This window comes from Neoarius graeffei, chromosome 8 (genome assembly GCF_027579695.1).
Source record: "Neoarius graeffei isolate fNeoGra1 chromosome 8, fNeoGra1.pri, whole genome shotgun sequence".
In the NCBI taxonomy this organism is placed as follows: Eukaryota; Metazoa; Chordata; class Actinopteri; order Siluriformes; family Ariidae; genus Neoarius; species Neoarius graeffei.
The window spans coordinates 52,822,666-52,844,845 of NC_083576.1; the positions used below are offsets into that span (position 1 = coordinate 52,822,666).

The 22,180-nt window shown below is 41.0% G+C and overlaps 2 protein-coding genes across 2 annotated transcripts; one reads left to right on the forward strand and one right to left on the reverse strand.

Moving 5' to 3' along the window:
- The first annotated feature begins 1,522 nt into the window (after nucleotides 1-1,522).
- Nucleotides 1,523-5,048, forward strand: fosl1a (FOS like 1, AP-1 transcription factor subunit a). The gene is made up of 4 exons (XM_060926941.1): nucleotides 1,523-1,860; nucleotides 2,205-2,468; nucleotides 3,410-3,517; nucleotides 3,659-5,048. Exons 1-4 carry the CDS (start codon nucleotides 1,732-1,734, stop codon nucleotides 4,232-4,234), a joined length of 1,077 nt encoding a protein of 358 aa, XP_060782924.1. The 5' UTR covers nucleotides 1,523-1,731; the 3' UTR covers nucleotides 4,235-5,048.
- Nucleotides 5,049-6,276: 1,228 nt separating this feature from the next.
- Nucleotides 6,277-9,589, reverse strand: ccdc85b (coiled-coil domain containing 85B). Its single transcript, XM_060926942.1, has 2 exons — nucleotides 9,509-9,589; nucleotides 6,277-8,835 (listed from the first exon to the last, which is right to left on the reverse strand). Exon 2 carries the CDS (start codon nucleotides 8,126-8,128, stop codon nucleotides 7,526-7,528), a length of 603 nt encoding a protein of 200 aa, XP_060782925.1. The 5' UTR covers nucleotides 8,129-8,835; nucleotides 9,509-9,589; the 3' UTR covers nucleotides 6,277-7,525.
- Between the last annotated feature and the right edge of the window lie 12,591 nt (nucleotides 9,590-22,180).

Sequence of the window (22,180 nt, forward strand, 5' to 3'; positions counted from 1 at the left end):
ACCGGAATAGTACAGATTTAAAATGTTTCAAATGTCAGTCAGGTGTTTCGTCACCTGGGTGTGTTAAAGGGGAGTACCAAAAAAAAAAAAAAAACCTCAGCCACGTCATCGCTTTTCATTAGAATAAAGCCCGCGGGATAACGGGGACAGGCCCACATCCTCTCATCAAGAAACCACATACCTGCCATCCATAGACATGGCTGGGCATGTCTCAGCGATCTTAGCGTTTATTTCTCATGCTCTGATCCCGGTTGATCTGCCTCAATCTAGTCCTAGTCCGACATTTTACAGATATGACGTCACACGCATCTATTCCCTAATTTCTCACTTATAAATGAGAAATTAGCTATTAGGTAATTATTATAAAAATTAAATAATAGGTGCGTGTGACGTCATTATTATCTATATATAATTATTATATTATATAATAATTATTATATAATGATTTAGAAGACTTTTATATATATATATATATATATATATATATATATATATATATATATATATATATATATATATATATATAAGTCTTCTAAATTATGATTTTGAATACTAATTATGCCATTATCATCCCAAAATGATATTTATGGCTTTATTATTCAGAAATTTAGAAAAACAATAGATATTTAGTGTTTAATGATCCCAGTTGGGGTTATGTGGCACCAGTATCATTCAGGACCTCACTGATGAGTCAGAGGATTGCTGGGAAATGAGTGGCAGAAAGCTGCAGCTGTCGATTTTCATATCTCGTACTGACCACATGGCCACCCTACACACTAACAATGAACAATTAACAACAACATAGACAAACAAGATTAAAAACAACGTTAATAAAATAAATAAAATAAAATGTACACAACACTGTGAATAACTTGATTGTTTTGTTATCAGTTTGATCAAAACCAATATCTATTATCTATGGCATCTGTGGCATTTATAAACTTCCAGTTTGTCAAATATCCTGAAACTTTAGGCTGAAACCATTCCCACTACTTTCTGTTTCACTGTGAGGAACATTACCGCCCCTTCCTTCTATAATTCATTTAAAATGTACTAGGCTTTACTCTCATTTTCACTCATAAGGTGATACACTGTACAGTACACTGACATTATAAAGGATAAACAACTTACTGCGTTATCAACAGTAAAATAATTTTATTACCACTGTGCTGAACCACACACACACACACACATACACACACAAATACGTTTCTGTTCATTCTAAAGGATGAATCCCTCAAAAAGTGTTGAAAAAACGCCAAAATGGGATTCCCGGAAAAAAACCTAAATATGGGCATATACGTCACTGTCCACGTGACCGTTCGTTATCCTTATTTGTCGACTGCACCATTTCCCGTTAAATGGGAGGGGTGTACATTACACTATATCAGGTAAAGCTAGGACGATCGCAAAACACTCTGACACATTGGTTTAAAAATAAACATCGTCGACGGGTTTTCCATGCCATATTGACTTTTTTTCCCTAATTACTGTCGATAGTTTGAACAGCAGGAATATAAACTCGTGTTTGATTTCACCCCTGAGAAGTCACTGGTGGATTCCACGGTTTTTGAGTAATCAGGCAGGCGGAACCAAGTTTTGAATTCGCGTACTACACGAGACTATAAATTAGTGAGCGCAGGTGCGCTTGACTGTTTGTATCTGTCACGGACTAAGAGGCATTTTTATTTGGTTTGTGTTCTTGGGATTTTCGGACCGTGAACGGCCTACATGTATCGAAACTACGGGAACTTTGGGCGAGGAACGGATCAGAACTTCCCGGATAATAGTTCTGAGTCTGTTTCGAGCTCCGCTAGCGGTATTCAAACTACCAGCACCGGTACGACTCAGCGTCAAGAGGTAGGTCTGTCACATAGTGACTTATTTATTTTATTTATGTCTCTTCATAAACATGGACATAAAGTAACTATACGTTCAGTAATAAAGCTTTGTTGTGACACTGGACAGAATTAATAGTTCATAATTCGAGTTAAAATAGAACCATAATAACCTACTTATTTTAAATATCTTTGCCCTGTGGGTTTTTGTACTGGACTCCTAAGAAACCATATGGCATCAAATCTGTTTCTTTCTACATACATGATGGTGCCTTATTACTACTTTCACATGTTAATATGGGTAAAACCCATGTTTTTAATGCTTTTAATGACGAACACTTCCTTTGTCTGTCCTTTAACCCATAGCCAAAGTACTCAGTAGCTGGATCCAGTCAGTTTGTTCCCACTCTAAATGACATAAATTCAAACCAAGACCTACAGTGGCTTCTGCAGCCTTCTAGTTTTTCAATGCCAGGATCATCCAAGCAGCCTGTTCGTCACCCTTATCCTCTGCCCCCAAGATTTGCATCTGTGAACCTTCAGCCTACCCAGTCACACTTTCTCCGATCAGGAGTCATCAGGGCAATAACAGGCTCAGGAAGCTCCACAAGACGCAGAAATGATGAACAAGTAAGTTTTGCTTCTCTCCTATGTTTGAATTAATATTAGTGTGATTTTAATATTGAAGGCCATACATCTCTTCTTGCTAATGCTCAAAGTCTTCGGTCACGTAGTACTGTTCTTAAATGACTACAATACACCCCCACCCCCTTCCATTCTGGAGAAGTTGCTGGTAGAAATTTCTAAGGGATGTAGAAACAGATGTGTAATATCCTGTAGTGACTCTGAAGGGTGTGCAGTGCTGATCCACACAAGGTGTGGAAAAGGCATGGCATGTTCATTTGGTCTTCCTTGGGTGTGTGTCTGTCTCCTTTGCATTGATGGTTTAATTTGGTTTAAATTGGTTCAGTGTTTGTCATCAATATGGATATTTGTTCCACTCCTATGTTGATGTACAGCAATAAAATATATACTTGATTAACCTTTTGTTAGCACATCAACAGATCACTTTTGTCTGATTCATGCCCTCAAGTCTCAGTCTTGGGGTGTGAGACGTGAAATAATGAGACAGGAAATCATGTGACTCATTGGTGCAAAATCCATATGACTCACACCTGAGTCACTGAGGGGTCTAGATGAATCATCAATATAGGGGGCAGGAAGAAAGGGCACATGAAATTAAACAATTGAATTTTTAAATTAAACAAGAGTGAATGCTGAAATGGGATCAGGCAGATTGCACAGATGCTGATGTAAACTGGTGGGAATTTTTTTTACCCAGCCTCTACTAGTGGTACCAATCAATTAGAATTGATACTGTCCTCTAGATGGCAGTATTGCAGTTTGAAAGTTGGTGATGGTGACCGTTTCACTATTTTGGTGATAAGTCCTGAAACATTTTGTACTGTGATTACAGTTTGCTCTAAAGAACTTCCTCTCTGAATATCTAAACCATGTTTGGTTTAGATATTTAAAGATTTTTTTTCCTAACATGACTGTTTTGTCTCTAGTTATCAGCAGAAGAACTTGAAAGACGAAGAATTAGAAGGGAACGAAACAAACTGGCTGCTGCCAAGTGTAGGACTCGTCGCCGTGAACTAACTGACTCGCTTCAGAATGTAAGCTGATTTGCATTTGCTCTTAACAGGTTTTTTTTTTTTTTTTTTTTTAATCTCTACAGTGACCCATAAGTGAGGCTTCTTGTACTACTCACCTTTTTTTTTACTGACTGGATCAAATTGTTGCCTCCTTTGTTTCAGGAGACTGACCAGTTGGAAGACAAAAAGTCCCGCCTGCAGAAGGAGATTGCTGAGCTGCAGAAGGAAAAGGAGAAGCTTGAACTGGTTCTTGAGGCCCACCGACCCATCTGCAAAGTCCAGGACTCTGATTCAGACTCTGACTCGAATCCTGTTCTTCCTTCCCTGGGTGGAATCAAAATTGAGCCAGCAGATTCTGAACTTCCTGGACCCTCTACAAAATGCCAGATGTCCACCAAACAAGAGAAACCAAAGCCAAAAATCATCATTCCACCTTCAACCTCTTCTGGCAGTATAAATCCAGAATCAGACTCCCTCCACACGCCGATCCTCATTTCCACGCCCTCTCTAACGCCGTTCACTTCTAGCCTAATCTTCACCTATCCTACTTCCTCTCTTGACACCAGTACTCCTACTTCGTCACAAGCACAGAGTCTTTCTGCATCCTCCATGACTCCGCATGGTGCGTCCCAGACCTCCCGTAATCCAGAGTCATGTAGTATTGCCCATCGACGTAGCAGCAGCAGTGGGGATCAGTCAGATCAATCCCTCAACTCCCCTACCATCCTGACCATTTAATCGATTTTACCTCATGGGAAACAAGTGCTCTAAATGTCTTTTAATACCAAATCAGAGGAACGCGTGTGTTTGTGAATGCACTGACAATTGTATTGATTGTACTAAACTTGTACCTTTAGCACTGTATTGCCTTATGTACACTGAGAAAATAGGGTTGTAAGCCTTCAGACAACTAAGGGTTCCTGGCTTCCTATAAAATGGTTCCACTCAACTCTCTAATGGAGAAACACACTGTTGATGGATTCCATGTATGACATTTGGAACAAGGGTTCCCTCAGTGAGAGACATCCAGTAAACCCTCAAAGTGGTTCCAGATTTAAGCAGTTGTAACTTCACACTCACAATGGGCATTAAATAGAACAAATCAAATACTGCAAAGCACAACATATTTAGTATATTCAGAGTACAAGCTTTTTAAACACTTATGAAAACCATAACTATGAACTATGCTGTAAACTACCTTATGTAGAAAAGTGTTTACTTATATTTCATACAAGACTTTTCTTATTAGAAATTCATTAACTGACTACATACTGACGAATGGGCATGTAAGGTTATGACTAGATGGACACTACAGTTTTTGACAGGTCTGACTTCTATGCAAGTCAAAGCTAGGTCTCCTTTTTAAAAGTATTTTTACATGGTACAGTGTATTAAGCTACTTGGTTACATGTCGAGTTTAAAATACTTGGGTGTTTGATTTATATGATCACGTGTGTTACAAGCCTGAAACATTTCAATAATTGAGTTACACTGATTCATTTGAATTTTTTTCGATGACCTGTTCTTGGACAAATATGCACTTAATATAACTTTTCTTTAGATGCAAACTGTGGTTCTAAAGTTACAAAGTTTTTTTTTATATATTTAAAAAATAAAGTACGTAATATATTGAATTCTACAGTGTTCATTCTTGGCTTATTTGATCCACTACTAAAGCTGGTCTATACAATTTAGATGTGTTTATTAAGAGTAAACTTTGTCACTGAGAATAGTAAGCCTTGGCAGTGAAATGTTTTCATATTGTACAACAAGCAAGAGTATAAGAACTCAATTAGTTGGCTTTTTTTTTTTGGCGGGGTAAAGGTTCAGTGGCTTGACTTTTAATGTGTGGCTTTAAAGCTTTCTGCAGTGCTACTTCTGCCAGTAGCCTTTTTTCAGTGAACATGCAGACTTCTATGGTTGCACTCAATAAAACGAAGCCGTTGATTGAAAACAGAGTTTAGCAGAAGCCTAGGGGTTAGGAAAGGAGGAGTCAACACTGTTTCCTCTTAGGATATCCTGATGGCCAATGTATTCCCTGACTCCCTCACAACTAAATGTTTGCAAATGTACATTTTTTTTTTTTTTAAATTGCAGTAATTGCTTAAGTTTTTCAATGTACAAAATGTATTGCTTTATTTCTCTCGCACACTTGTGTACACATGTACACCCTTCTTTTTAAACTGGGACCTAAAATGCATTCATTTAACTTCAGTAACCACTTTCCTAGTCAGGGTCATGGTGGATCCGGAGCCAAATTTTGGTACCATCAGGCAGGAGACTTCACAATGGCAATGAAATATTACATGTTTAAGAACGGTTAAACTATCTCTATGCATTTTCCTTAGTTGGCATGATTGTTCTGCCTTCTGTATTCTTATATCTGTGGAAGCTTGTATTCCTTTTACCTTACTAAGGTTAAGACTCATTCTTGATTATCCCTTTAGTGGAGGATAACCATCTGATTGCACGGTTTGAGTTAGAGACAAATGACTTAGAATTGGAAATAAATGATGGAAACAAAGGTTATATAGAATGTACAAGAATGGTGACTAGCAATATTTGCAAGTACCCAGGGCAAGTGAATAAATCTAGTGACCCTGATTTTAACATGGAGTCTTCTGTTGACTCTAAAGAGCAGCTCTTACTCAGTTTGGTGCATGTATGATTGAGCGCACAAAAACCCTCTTCACTGAGTGACCCAGTAATTGCATGCTTGCAAAGGCCCCCTCTATACTCCAAGGGAAAATGGTAGACCAAAAATATAACTTGCTTCATACTTCTGTCTTTTTGGCCTCCAACATGACCAAACTGTTTTAATAAGCAAACCAATAAAGCATTCACACTCTGCAATTTGCTCGTCTCGGTGGCTCCCAGGACACAAGGATTATTACACATTCAGGTCTCTGAATCAAGCTCAATCAAGTGTATTGAAAGCTCTCCCACTGACAATAACCATGGCCCAAAGATTACAGCCCAAAACAAACCACAAAATCAGATTGTGATATAAACAGGAAAAAAGCATTAAAGTAACACTGATGTACATCTAAATCATAGTATATAGGTAAAAGCTAAAGAACATAAAGCAGTTATACAATATTATAAATTCACAAAAATCATTGTACCCAGTGCAGTCGCCAGTGTGTAAACATAGCATGTAGCTATGCAAACTCCCATAAAATTAACAATCAAAAATGGTACAGTAAGTAGTTAGGTAATAAAATTTATCAATGCAAAGAATCATCTGGTGTCCAGTGTAGTAGTTAACAAGACGGTTTAGTGTAACAAATCTTCCTAGACTAACTTCAGAACATTATCGTGAGAAAGTGTACTAATTCTGAATGTGCAGTTTCTGTACACAATTCATACAGCCAAATAACTGGTAATCCGTTCATTTTAAACCAGAGGTCTTGAGAGACCCTTGAAAACGATTCAGTGCTGTTGTGCATGACCTCAAGGAGATCATTTTATGGCTCTCTGCAGTTTAAAAATGTGAATCGTTTGAGATTTGTTTCAGCCCTGTTTAGTGCATCATTAAAACATGAGACCCCCTTAAAATACATTTTAGTGCAGTAAAAACAAGTGGGAAATGGCCAGCTGATCAGTTAGTTCTTTTGTACAATCTTTTTATAAGAGATTAGTGGGGGTGGGGGATCCCAGTGTCCTTATACTACTTTCTTTTAAAAACTTTAAGAAACACAATATGACAGAGCTAAAGTAAAGCTTAAAACTATTGCAATCATGCTTGTTCTCCACAGCAAAGAAATGTCATTCACATTGAGAAAGTCTATCTACATTGGAGGGGAAAAATTAACAACAGCCTAAAGGGAAAAGCAAAGAAAAGACTATCTATGACCTATCTATTTCTCTAGCATAAGCAGTTGAGATGTTTGATGATAACTAAAATTGTAAACTTCTCTTCTCCTTTGGGCTGGCCCATGTAACTTCATTCAGGCCCTTCTCTGTCCTTCTTTGAGAGGAATAAAGGGATAATGGCTATTATCCTCTCTCTTTCTCGGATCTCTTTGCTCAGTCATCAGGTGAGCACACCAGGTGGAGCTGGTCAGGGCTGCCTACACTCCCAGTGCTTGAGCTTCCATCCCCAAGGTCCCGGGCCACCATACATGGCAGATTGAGCTCAGTTGAACCCCCTGGGCTGGAATCACTCCTGCTCACACACTCCTCCTCGAGCACGAGACACAGCTCCTTCAGGTCCAGATTCTCCTTGATCAGACCATCCTGCAGACGCTCCAGGTCAGACAGCTTCTTCAGGTAGCCGCCCAGGTCATCACGCATCACTTTGGCGGCATGGTGGCCAAATAGCTGCCATTCTCGTGCCAGCTTCTTCACCTTCAGCCTGTCATCGTCTAGAAAGCAGCACAAGTCACGCAACTCCTGGTTCTCCTCCTGCAGCCGCTGGTTGATGGCTTTGAGCTCCCTGATTTCAAGCAGATGTCCCTGAAGTTGCTTGTTCACCTCCTTGATTAGGCGCCCACGCTGAATTAGCGCCGACATCTTCTCCGACTCCTCTCGCCGCAGTCGACTCACCAGCTCTTCTTTCGAGCAAGCCAGCAAGTCCTCATCAGACACCTTTGCCAAATCATGGCTTAGGATTTCACCATCACTCCCCATCTCACCGAAAGTTTTACTTTGGTATCCTGAAAAAAGTAGACCTGCAGATTTGATTGTCCAGGTGCCGTCAGTGATCCCAAACAGTATGTTGCATATTATGGGAAAACACAGGAGTGTAGCCGGGAACTCAATGCCTTTGAGTTGATCTGATCATATTTATGAGGCACGTGTATCCTAATGCCAGCCAGGGCTCTTTTCAACGTGGTTCTCTTTAAGCAGGCCTTAAAGTGGTTGATTTTTTTTTCTCCTCCACGTCCTGTGAGCGCTTGATCACGTTAGGGCACAAAATCACAGTGGAACGTCTTTACATGTTAGACTGGTCTATAGGTAAAGAAAACCTGAACAAAATTCAGGGCAAACTGCCCGACCTATTTTTTTTTTTTTTTTTTAATTTTTATTTATTTATTTTTACAATTCGACGGTTTGAGGACGATATTAAAGTCGTTTGATTGCTGTAAACAACAAGATGCTATAAGACCATAGAAACAGTGTTACATACTGTACCAATACGGTCCTGAGTATCAAGATGTAAAAGATGATGTTTGGATTAATTGTGCAGCTTCTGTATGCGGCCGTTTTCTGGCTCACAATGTCCGCCTTTTCTTTTCTCTTCTCTTCTCCTCGGCTCTTCACCTCATTCCTGTAGGTATTTTTTTATGCCTTTATGGGTGAAGCAAACATCCGCCTGAAGATATCTCCACCAGATGCTGTAAATATAAAAAAAAAAACGCATAGAGAAAATAGAATATAAGATGTAGGGCAGCTTTGCCGAGCTGGAGCTTGCGATTTACCAGCAACAACAACAATAATAATAACAATAATAATAAAAGATGTCTGATAATCCGAAGCCTCCGGTAATACAGCTGTTTAATAATTTCCAATACAAGTGTATTTTATTCCCAGTTAGGCCTGCAGTATGAAAAATTATAGGTGTTTCTTCATGGATGAGCTTCCTTTTCTCCACTTGGCAAGCATGATTCTGGAGGCTGCTGATGTCAACTCTCTCTCTCTCTCTCTCACTCACTCACTCTCCCCTCCCCCCACACTTCTTCTCCCTTCCTTTACCCTAAGAATGTAGGTAACCCCGCAGCACGAATGACGTCACAATTCCACGAAATTCCCATTCTTTCCTTACTGACCCGAATGAGAAATCTTAGCCGACTGTTTACATTAGAAATAAAGGTCATCTGCTAACGGGACTCAAACACCGTTACTTGCTGTCTATTCACAATTCGACCCATATGATAGTCACATGACCTTCCTTTCCGCCTTCTCTTCACATGTTCCACAAGAATGAGCCTGGACAAAGCACACACACATCTCTGTCTCACACACACACACGCACGCAGTGACGGAAAGAGTTGCAATCCGGTACTGTACATTAATCCATGGTATGTGGTCATGTCCTTCCGGCTTCCTCTCCAGCACCATTGTTACTGTGGATCCATAACAATGTGGGGTGTTAACCGGGATGAAAAGGGGGCTGTAGCCAGAGGCGGGAATCGAAACAGGCCCATGAAATGGGTGGGGTGAGGGGATCCATGCGGCCGACCTTTTTAATTCTTGTGCTACTTTTGACTTTTTTAAAATGTATTATTAGGTTAAAATGCAGAACATACAAAATACAGTATGAACATGGCATAAAAACCAGGAATACACAAAAAAAGTGTGAACACTTGTTTGCATTGTGGTCCCTGAGACTTATCACAGACAGCCATGGTTACTCTAAGTCGATACCCAAACTATAAATAAAGTAATACAAATAATAAATAATAATAATAATAATAGGGCGGCACGGTGGGGCTTTTCTGTGTGGAGTTTGCATGTTCTCCCAGTGTCCGCGTGGGTTTCCTTCAGGTGCTCCGGTTTCCCCCACAGTCCAAAAACATGCAGGTTAGGTTAACTGGTGATTCTAAATTAACCGTAGGTGTGAATGGTTGTCTGTGTCTATATGTCAGCCCTGTGATGACCTGGCGACTTGTCCAGGGTGTACCCCGCCTCTCGCCCATAGCCAGCTGGGATAGGCTCCAGCTTGCCTGCGACCCTGTAGGACAGGATAAGCAGCTACAGAGGATATATAATAATAATAGGGGTGGCACGGTGGTGTAGTGGTTAGCACTGTCGCCTCACAGCAAGAAGGTCCTGGGTTCGAGCCCAGAGGCCGACGAGGGCCTTTCTGTGTGGAGTTTGCATGTTCTCCCCGTGTCCGCGTGGGTTTCCTCTGGGTGCTCCGGTTTCCCCCACAGTCCACAGACATGCAGGTTAGACTAATTGGTGGCTCTAAATTGACCATAGATGTGAATGCGAGTGTGAATGGTTGTGTGTCTCTATGTGTCAGCCCTGTGATGAACTGGCGACTTGTCCAGGGTGTACCCCATCTCTCGCCCATAGTCAGCTGGGATCAAATCAAATCAAGTTTATTTGTATAGCACTTTTAACAATAAACATTGTCGCAAAGCAGCTTTACAGAATTTGAATGACTTAAAACATGAGCTAATTTTATCCCTAATCTATCCCCAATGAGCAAGCCTGTGGCAAGGAAAAACTCCCTCAGACGACATGAGGAAGAAACCTCGAGAGGAACCAGACTCAAAAGGGAACCCATCCTCATTTGGGCAACAACAGACAGCCTGACTATAATATTAACAGTTTTAACAGGTATAACCCTCAACTGTCCTCATGGGGCCGTCCTTCACAGGAGCGGTGCAATAAAACTCCGACCAGACACAGGGCACCAGGATGGATCAAGCAGGTCCGAGGGGCAGAAGAGGCCAGCATCTCAATCCCAGGATCAACATGTAACTCAGAGGGACAGATTGGGGGGGGGAGAGAGAAAGAAAACACAGGTTGTTAGGTATGCCCTAAAAATGACAAGTATTAAATCTGTGTGGTAGGCTCGCAGAGACGAGAGTCTTTACATCAGGCATAACACACAACAATGGCATGTTAATATGGTAAAAAATATCATGACTTGCTCTGGCTGGATGCTTGATTGGGTGATGGGAGCACACTCCTCAGCAATGATGAGATGCAGATGGGACCCTTAGGGCTGTGGAAGTGTATCATGGCACGAACAAAGGAGATTTCTGAGGACCTCAGAAAAAGCGTTGTTGATGCTCATCAGGCTGGAAAAGGTTACAAAAACATCTCTAAAGAGTTTGGACTCCACCAATCCACAGTCAGACAGATTGTGTACAAATGGAGGAAATTCAAGACCATTGTTACCCCCCCAGGAGTGGTTGACCAACAAAGATCACTCCAAGAGCAAGGCGTGTAATAGTCAGCGAGGTCACAAAGGACCCCAGGGTAACTTCTAAGCAACTGAAGGCCTCTCTCACATTGGCTAATGTTAATGTTCATGAGTCCACCATCAGGAAAACGCTGAACAACAATGGTGTGCATGGCAAGGTTGCAAGGAGAAAGCCATTGCTCTCCAAAAAGAACATTGCTGCTTGTCTGCAGTTTGCTAAAGATCACATGGATAAGCCAGAAGGCTATTGGATAAATGTTTTGTGGATGGATATGACCAAAATATAACTTTTTGGTTTAAATGAGAAGCATTATGTTTGCAGAAAGGAAAACACTGCATTCCAGCATAAGAACCTTATCCCATCTGTGAAACATGGTGGTGGTAGTATCATGGTTTGGGCCTGTTTTGCTGCATCTGGGCCAGGACGGCTTGCCATCATTGATGGAACAATGAATTCTGAATTATACCAGCAAATTCTAAAGGAAAATGTCAGGACATCTGTCCATGAACTGAATCTTAAGAGAAGGTGGGTCATGCAGCAAGACAACAACCCTAAGCACACAAGTCGTTCTACCAAAGAATGGTTAAAGAAGAATAAAGTTAATGTTTTGGATTGGCCAAGTCAAAGTCCTGACCTTAATCCAATCCAAATGCCATGGAAGGACCTGAAGCAAGCAGTTCATGTGAGGAAACCCACCAACATCCCAGAGTTGAAGCTGTTCTGTACGGAGGAATGGGCTAAAATTCCTCCAAGACGGTGTGCAGGACTAGTCAACAGTTTCCAGAAATGTTTAGTTGCAGTTATTGCTGCACAAGGGGGTCACACCAGATACTGAAAGCAAAGGTTCACATACTTTTGCCACTCACAGATCTGTAATACTGGATCATTTTCCTTGATAAATAAATCTCATCTCATTATCTCTAGCCGCTTTATCCTGTTCTACAGGGTCGCAGGCAAGCTGGAGCCTATCCCAGCTGACTACGGGTGAAAGGCAGGGTACACCCTGGACAAGTCGCCAGGTCATCACAGGGCTGACACATAGACACAGACAACCATTCACACTCACATTCACACCTACGGTCAATTTAGAGTCACCAGTTAACCTAATCTGCATGTCTTTGGACTGTGGGGGAAACCGAAGCACCCGGAGGAAACCCACACGGACACGGGGAGAACATGCAAACTCCGCACAGAAAGGCCCTCGCCGGCCACGGGGCTCGAACCCGGACCTTCTTGCTGTGAGGTGACAGCGCTAACCACTACACCACCGTGCCGCCCTTGATAAATAAATGACCAAGTATAATATTTTTGTCTCATTTGTTTAACTGGGTTCTCTTTATCTACTTTTAGGACTTGTGTGAAAATCTGATGATGTTTTAGGTCATATTTATGCAGAAATATAGAAAATTCTAAAGGGTTCACAAACTTTCAAGCACCACCGTAATAGTAAACAAAAGTGTTTCTCTCTTGGTGTGATATCTGATTAAAATAATGACTTTTTACAGCTTTCTTAAAATTAGACAGATCTTGTATGTAGTGTAACTCTGAAGGAAGACTGCTCCGTGCCTGAATACCAGTGTAAAGGAAACTAGATTCACCAAAAGACTTAACCCTAGGTATCTGCAAGGACGATGCACTAGATCTTGTATTGATTGAATGGAGTTCCTTTGTATAGTTGAAGCCTTGGGCCAAAAAATTTGGGGCAGAACCATTTAGAATTTTGAAAACAAGATTAAGCTTCAGGGCGGCATGGTGGTGTAGTGGTTAGCGCTGTTGCCTCACAGCAAGAAGGTCCGGGTTCGATCCCCGTGGCCGACGAGGGCCTTTCTGTGCTGAGTTTGCATGTTGTCCGCGTGGGTTTCCTCCGGGTGCTCTGGTTTCCCCCACAGTCCAAAGACATGCAGGTTAGGTTAACTGGTGACTCTAATGCCGCTTTTCCACTACAAACGCGGCTGAGCCGTGCCGTGCTGAGTTGGGCTGAGTCGAGCTGAGCGGGGCTGTTGGAGTTGCATTTCGACTACAACCGCGCTGAACCGTGCTGGCTGGAAGTGGGTGGACACATTGGGTGGAGTTAGCGAAAGTGGGTGGACGTCACGTGATGTCGTTAAGCGGCGCAAACAGTGACATCAGTGAGCTTTTAAGCGGTAGTCTCACAGCCCGGATAGTAAACAATAAACATGGAGGACATGGAGTTGTTAGTGTTGCTGGTCTTGGTGCTGTGGCTTGTTGTCACTGACAACGCCAACAGATACTGGCAAGAGCGTATAGATGAGGCAAGGCGCATAAGGCTTCAGAAATTCTCGTAATTCGTAATTCTCCTTCTTCCGGGTTTACAGATCTCAGCGTGCTCGCGGGGCGTGTGAGGACACTCCTCCTCACCAATCAGTGCACAGGGGAGTGTCTGCTCACGCCCCCAGCCTCACTCAGCTCGGTTTGGCTCGCTTCAGCCCCTCTCCAAAACCGTGCGAGTTTTGGGGGCTAAGCAGGGCTGAAGCGAGCTGAGTCGTGCTGTTTTAAGGTAGTCGAAACGCGAGCCGTGTCGGGCTGAAGTGAGCTGAAGCGAGCTGAAGTGAGCTGAAAAAGGGTAGTGGAAAAGGGCCATAAATTGACCGTAGATGTGAATGTGAGTGTGAATGGTTGTCTGTGTATGTGTCGGCCCTGTGATGATCTGGCGACTTGTCCAGGGTGTACCCCGCCTTTTGCCCATAGTCAGCTGGGATAGGCTCCAGCTTGCCCGACCCTGTAGAAGGATAAAGCGGCTAGAGATAATGAATGAGATTAAGCTTCAACTGGGCAATGCGCATACTCACTGGTAACATATTGAATTCCTCAGCACCAATATGACTTCTGGCTGGTGCATTCAAAATATACCAAATTAATTTATTCTGGAATACTTGCGGTCTATTTTGGAACTTTTTCGATAACCCAGAATGCCATAGTCATAGCCACTGGTCATAGTCATAGTGACTTTGAATAAGGGCCGATATGAGCAATTTCTTTGTTTCTCGGGTCACATGATTTACTTGGCGATAGAGAAACTTTAGTTTAGCATTGGATTTTTTAACTATAGCCACAATATTTTCTCCATTCAGAGATTGGTTGGTCTAAAGTTAAGCCCAGATACTTGACATGCGAGCAGCATACTGTACAAGTTTGTCGCCAGTACATTGCACCTGAATGGAATTTATTTTGTTGAGTTTTCTCTTTGAAGCAAAGAGAAAATTAATTGCCTCAGCTGTTACATGTAAATTGCTCCTATACGCAGATGACTCAGCCCTTATTGTGGCAGACAAGAGTCCTGAGGCTATCCAACATAGACTCTCAAGGGAAACGGAATCAATCAGAGAATGGACGATTGACAATAGGCTCTCCCTACATCTCGGCAAAACTGAGGCAATTCTGTTTGCTTCAATGCAAAGACTTTTACGCCAGACTGACTCATGAACTGAGAATTTGGAGCGTGAAGCATTTGGAATTTAAGGAGCGTTTAGTTTTTATTCATTTCAATTTAAAAGTAAAAATAACTAAAATATATATTTTATTAGGTTAGCCTATATTAATAACCTATATTAACCCAGTATTGCAAACATTACGATATTCAGGAATGTCATTCAACAATTATGGCTAGGGGGCTTGGTGGTGCAGATTTCATCAAGATTTTGATTGGATACTGACTTACAGTAGCAGTCAAAAGTTTGGACACATCTACTCATTCATAGATTTTTCTGTATTTTGACTACTTTCTACATTGTAGAATAATAATTAATACATCAAAACTATGAAATAACATCCATCCATCTATCCATTATCTGTCACCGCTTATCCTGTTCTACAGGGTCGCAGACAAGCTGGAGCCTATCCCAGCTGACTATGGGTGAGAGGCGGGGTACACCCTGGACAAGTCGCCAGGTTATCGCAGGGCTGACACATAGAGACAAACAACCATTCACATTCACACTTACGGTCAATTTAGAGCCACCAATTAACCTAACCTGCATGTCTTTGGACTGTGGGGGAAACCAGAGCACCCAGAGGAAACCCATGCAAACACATGCAAACTCCACACAGAAAGGCCCTCGCCGGCCACTGGGCTCGAACCCAGGACCTTCTTGCTGTGAGGTGACAGTGCTAACCACTACACCACCGTGCTGCCATGAAATAACATATGGAACACATATGGTATTATGTGGTAAACAAAAAGTGTTAAAACAAAATAGGTTTCATATTTTAGATTCTTCAAGGTAGCCTTGATGACGCTTTGCACACTATTGTCATTATTTTAACCAGCTTCATGAGGTAGTTACAGTGGGGCAAAAAAGTATTTAGTCAGCCACCAATTGTGCAAGTTCTCCCACTTAAAAAGATGAGCGAGGCCTGTAATTTTCATCATAGGTACACTTCAACTATGAGAGACAGAATGGGGGGAAAGAATCCAGGAAATCACATTGTAGGAATTTTAATGAATTAATTGGTAAATTCCTCTGTAAAATAAGTATTTGGTCACCTACAAACAAGCAAGATTTCTGGCTCTCACAGACCTGTAACAACTTCTTTAAGAGGCTCCTCTGTCCTCCACTCGTTACCTGTATTAATGGCACCTGTTTGAACTCGTTATCAGTATAAAAGACACCTGTCCACAACCTCAAACAGTCACACTCCAAACTCCACTATGGCCAAGACCAAAGAGCTGTCAAAGGACACCAGAAACAACATTGTAGACCTGCACCTGGCTGGGAAGACTGAATCTGCAATAGGGAAGCAGCTTGGTGTGAAGAAATCAACTGTGGGAGCAATTATTAGAAAATGGAAGACATACAAGACTACTGATAATCTCCCTCGATCTGGGGCTCCACGCAAGATCTCACCCCATGGGGTCAAAATGATCACAAGAACAGTGAGCAAAAATCCCAGAACCACACAGGGGGGACCTAGTGAATGACCTGCAGAGAGCTGGGACCAAAGTAACAAAGGCTACAATCAGTAACACACTACGCCACCAGGGACTCAAATCCTGCAGTGCCAGACGTGTCCCCCTGCTTAAGCCAGTACATGTCCAGGCCTGTCTGAAGTTTGCTAGAGAGCATTTGGATGATCCAGAAGAGGATTGGGAGAATGTCATATGGTCAGATGAAACCAAAATAGAACTTTTTGGTAAAAACTCAACTTGTCGTGTTTGGAGGAGAAAGAATGCTGAGTTGCATTCAAAGAACACCATACCTACTGTGAAGCATGGGGGTGGAAACATCATGCTTTGGGGCTGTTTTTCTGCAAAGGGACCAGGACCACTGATCCGTGTAAAGGAAAGAATGAATGGGACTATGTATCGTGAGATTTTGAGTGAAAACCTCCTTCCACCAGCAAGGGCATTGAAGATGAAACGTGGCTGGGTCTTTCAGCATGACAATGATCCCAAACACACCACCCGGGCAACGAAGGAGTGGCTTCGTAAGAAGCATTTCAAGGTCCTGGAGTGGCCTAGCCAGTCTCCAGATCTCAACCCCATAGAAAATCTTTGGAGGGAGTTGAAAGTCCATGTTGCCCAGCGACAGCCCCAAAACATCACTGCTCTAGAGGAGATCTGCATGGAGGAATGGGCCAAAATACCAGCAACAGTGTGTGAAAACCTTGTGAAGACTTACAGAAAACGTTTGACCTCTGTCATTGCCAACAAAGGGTATATAACAAAGTACTGAGATGAACTTTTGTTATTGACCAAATACTTATTTTCCACCATAATTTGCAAATAAATTCTTTAAAAATCAGACAATGTGATTTTCTGGATTTTTTTTTCTTATTTTGTCTCTCATAGTGGAGGTATACCTATGATGAAAATTACAGGCCTCTCTCATCTTTTTAAGTGGGAGAACTTGCACAATTGGTGACTGACTAAAAACTTTTTTGCCCCACTGTACGTGGAATACTTTTCAATTAACAGGTGTGCCTCATCAAAAGGTAATTAGTACAATTTCTTGCCTTCTTAATGTGTTTGAGGTCAAACAGTAAATAGTAAATAATAAAAATACAGTAAATAGCCCTATTCCACAACTGTAGTCATCCATAATATTATATATGAGTGTTTTATTGGGAAATACGCCACTTGTATTTTTCATACAAGCTACATCCGGGACATGGAGAACCCAAAACTGTGACATTATCTTTTTTTGGCTGCTCCCGTGAAGGGTCACCACAGCAGATCTGTTCCACATATTTGATTTGGCATAGGTTTTTACACCAGATGCCCTTCCTGATGCAACCCTCCCTACTCTATCCGGGCTTGGGACTGGCACTAAGTAAGTGCCATCTTGTACAACCCCAATGGCTGGGTATTTTGCCTAATCTGCATGTTTTTGGACTGAAATCGGAGCACCCGGAGGAAACCCATGCAGACACAGGGAACACATACAAACTCCACACAGAAAGGCCCCATCAACGGTGGGGTTTGAAGCCGGAACCTTCTTGCTGTGAGGCAACAGTGCTAACCACTACCCCACCGTTCTGCCCTTTATGGAGAACCAAAACTGTGACATAAATCTCTATATTGATTGAAATTGATGAATTGTTTTGATAAATTTGGGAACTTTTTGTATGTGAATGTGTCTATATAATAAAAAGAAAATCGTATCCAGTTATCTCATTATCTCTAGCTGCTTTATCCTGTTCTACAGGGTTGCAGGCAAGCTGGAGCCTATCCCAGCTGACTACAGGCGAAAGGCAGGGTACACCCTGGACAAGTCACCAGGTTATCACAGGGCTGACACACAGACACCCATTCACACTCAGTCAATTTAGAGTCACCAGTTAACCTAACCTGCATGTCTTTGGACTGTGGGGGAAACCGGAGCACCCGGAGGAAACCCACGCAGACACGGGGAGAACATGCAAACTCCGCACAGAAAGGCCCTCGCCGGCCATGGGGCTCGAACCCGGACCTTCTTGCTGTGAGGCGACAACGCTAACCACTACACCACCGTGCCGCCCGGTATCCGGTTATTTAGGACAAAAATCTTTTAGGACAAGCCTTTTAGCACAAATCTAAAGTATTTTACCACAAATCCAAAGTCTTTTAGCACAAGTTCTAAAGTCTCTTCGCACTACTCTATGTTCTTTAGCACAACTCTGGATTATGGTCACAATAATAAAAAACTCATCTTGATATAGGAAGGGGTTTATTATGATTGCTTAGGGACTGGAAGACATAATTTCTGCTGATGTGCATGTTAAGTGTGGAAATGCATCTATAGCCATGGTCAACGCATGTGCAAGAAACGTGTTGCTGTGACATCAAAACATCAGTTTCACGTGGCAAAGTTAACAGTTTTAATTACCTGTCACGTCTATTACTTGTAATGTGACTTTTTTCTCATGATAAATTTCACCTTCGCAAACGAAAATAATTTTTCTCAACTTATTGGCATGTACATGCAAATCTTGGAAAAGTTCATTTCCTTTTCTCTATCAGTGTTCTCTTTTTATCTTCATTATTTTCTTTCTTCCTGCTGTTACCTATTTTTACACAATTTTCAGGACATTTACCGACATTTTCAGACACTGGTTTTTAGTGGCATCCCCAGGCCGAGCGATCTAAAACTGTTGTTGAAATAACAATGGAATAGATGGTGAAAGTTTTCATTTCTGTACTCCCCTTAAATTAAACACTTAGTTAAGTAGCCAATAAGTTTCTAAAAGAAAGCTGTGATCTGTCCTACAAGTATAAAAACAGAGGGTCACATAACTACAGATCCTTCTATCACTACTAGATTACGCATAGATAAAGATTAAGTGTTCTTGGATCTTGTGCTAAAGAACATAGAGTTGTGCGAAGAGACTTTAGAACTTGCTAAAAGACTTTGGATTTGTGCTAAAAGACTTGTGCTAAATAACCGTAAACCAAAGAAAATCACATGTTGGCTTGAAGATACGAAGTTTATCTTCCATGTTGAAAAACTCATATTTTTCATACGAAATACATTGCTAATCTGAGTGACATATTTAAATAATACTGGCTGTCGTTGAGTGGTATATCAGATATATTCCGTTCAGCTAGCATGATATTGAAAGAGCCGAAGACAAGTTCAATATCATGCTAGCTGAATGGAATATATCTGATATACCACTCAACGACAGCCAGTATATACCGTCAGGGCCTTCTAGGCCTTCAGAGAAGTCTCAAACATATCAACATTTCAAATGTTATATTTAATTTATTTCATTATTTCATAATTTCATTATAATTATTCTCTTCTAATTCTAATTTGGCCTCATTTTCTATCAAATTGGCTTCAGAAAGGAAAGGGTTGCTGTCCTGAAAACATTAAAATACAGTTATCCAATGAGATTTTATTGTTTGTTGTCTCTAGGCAGAGAAGAGTTTAGAGCTGGTTCACTCATTGGTTAGGACTTCATTGCCGGGACAGAAGGCCATGGCAGTGTATGTTTATGTAGGAAGTGACAGAAGAATTAACCAATCAGATTTTGATTTATAGTGGGCGGGACCAAAAATTTAATTGCCCTAGGCCTCCTTGAAGGCCAACGTGAGTTTAACCGCGAGTCGGTGTGGCAGTGAAGTGACTTTCCAGTGGTGTAGCGTTCATCAGTGGTGTTAGCGAACACTAATAAAGCAGTCAAGCCAGTGCTAGCAAGTAGCACAGGCTAACAACCAAGAAAACTAAGATTTCTGTCTCCAGATTCTTCTTCCACGCATGCTTGTGACAGTATTTTTCACTCATACTTAAGTATTCATTTCCCTGTGTAATTTACTTGGTTACTTTTACATTGACAACTACACACAATGGAGCAACCTGGCAGCCTGCCGCAAATCCCTTGCAAAATCCTTTGCCCTGTTGCTTTTTTGGTGTGTCTGGCTAAGTTTTGGCTGAGCTGAAGTTCCAGCTCTAATAGTAATGGTTCACCACTGCTTGTAAATATACGTGAAGAATAACTAGTGAAGTTTTGGTAGACTTTTGAGTGTCCAACATGTCTTTCCTGACAAAGAAAGAAATGCATCTGCAAATGTGCAGCAGAAAACTTTCTCATTGAATATTTGCATCAGCTCCGATGTGTGACGTCATGTTGTCTTGACCACCATGCAATATCGTAAACCATATTCAACTCTCATTCTCCATTGGGTAGAGTGATGTAATACACGTAGGATAACGATATGCTAACAATATTGCATGCTATAAAACCAAATTAATGAAACCCACTAGAAGGGAATAGAATACATGTTTTTGTTCCATTGAAAAAGTCTCCTGTATGTATAATAATTCCCGATATTTCACTCCAATGATGTCACTCCCAGTGTTTTCCTGCTGAACAGACGCACATTGTCAAAATGGCGAACCAGTTCAAAATTAAATTTTTTTTGATTAACTTAGTTTTTTGTGTGTGCATGTGTCCATATAATATAAAGAATGTTACACAAATATATGAAGTTTATCTTCTTGTGTTGAAAAACATTTCACCAGGTTGCTTTGTTCACCTGTGAAATATCTGTTCACCACTCAAAAATAAACTTCATATCTTCACACAACCATGTAATATCCTCTATTTATGTAAAGAATCACTCAACTAAGTAAAGAGAAACAACAGTCCATCAATTAATAAAAATAAATAAAAACCATTGATTTAGAAGGTGTGTCTAAACTTTTGACTGGTACTGTATATAAATACAGTATACATTAAAAAAATGCAGTCATTTCTAAATCACTAGGCATAGATAAGAAAAAAGTCTTTTGATGTCTGTTAATTAATAAAAATAAAGAAAAACATTTTATTAATAATAATAATAATAATAATAATAATAATGCCCTGTGATGACCTGGCGACTTGTCCAGGGTGTACCCCGCCTTTCGCCCGTAGTCAGCTGGGATAGGCTCCAGCTTGCCTGCGACCCTGTAGGAGGATAAAGCGGCTAGAGATAATGAGATGAGATGAGATAATAATAATAATAATAATAATAATAATAATTATTATTATTATTTAACCAGGCAAGAACACGATTCTTATTAACAGTGGCAGCCTGGCAAAAGGCAAAGCCTCTTGAGTAAAGGGGTAAGAGCTAAAAATAATAAAAGGTAACATGAGTGCCACGAAATCTAATAGAGAAACATCAATCAGATAAACAGATAGCTAACAAACAGCAACAGCAACATCAGGCAGTGCAACAAACAACAGAGCAATACAGAAGTTAGAAAAAAATATATATATAAAACAAGTGTTGCCAGGCAAAACAAACCTTGCCTGGTAGCACTTATGATGAATATGAAGGAAGATATCATGAAAAAACGATTTTGACCTTTTTCGTGATCTTGATCTTGATTTTGACCTTGTGTGTGAACATACTTGGCCAATAAACATGCCCTGTGTATGAAATCGCTCCCTACTCACTATATAGGGCACTATGTAGTGAGGACGCCATTTTGTAGCGCCGTCCGAAACCTTATTGAGGATTATTTACACCCTATATAGTGCACTCAAAGTATCCCACAATGCATCACGAAAAGTAGTGTACAACTGATGGTCACTAACCAAAGCAATATATCCCATCATGCATTGCAGTCGCACTGGAAAAAAAAAATCAAATTAGAAAGTCTCAAATTTGATTTAATAAAAGACAGCGGCAAAGAAGAAAGTATTCAGTCTTGATTTAAAAGAACTGAAAGCTGCAGGTACTTTGTATTTATTAATGTGGGAAATACGCTCAGTATAATATGTTTACCACAAAAATACATATATGTTATTTACCAGCTGGGAGGTCCGTATCGTGAAATACCGTGACCGAGGTCTTGAAAGTACTGAGCGA

Excerpts from the sequence above, each read along its gene's own strand:
- ccdc85b (XM_060926942.1), bottom strand. The coding sequence starts at position 8,128 with ATGGGGAGTGATGGTGAAATCCTAAGCCATGATTTGGCAAAGGTGTCT.
- fosl1a (XM_060926941.1), top strand. The coding sequence starts at position 1,732 with ATGTATCGAAACTACGGGAACTTTGGGCGAGGAACGGATCAGAACTTC. Across the intron at positions 1,861-2,204 it reads GTACGACTCAGCGTCAAGAG|CCAAAGTACTCAGTAGCTGG; the intron begins GTAGGTCTGTCA and ends TTTAACCCATAG. Across the intron at positions 2,469-3,409 it reads GACGCAGAAATGATGAACAA|TTATCAGCAGAAGAACTTGA; the intron begins GTAAGTTTTGCT and ends TTTTGTCTCTAG.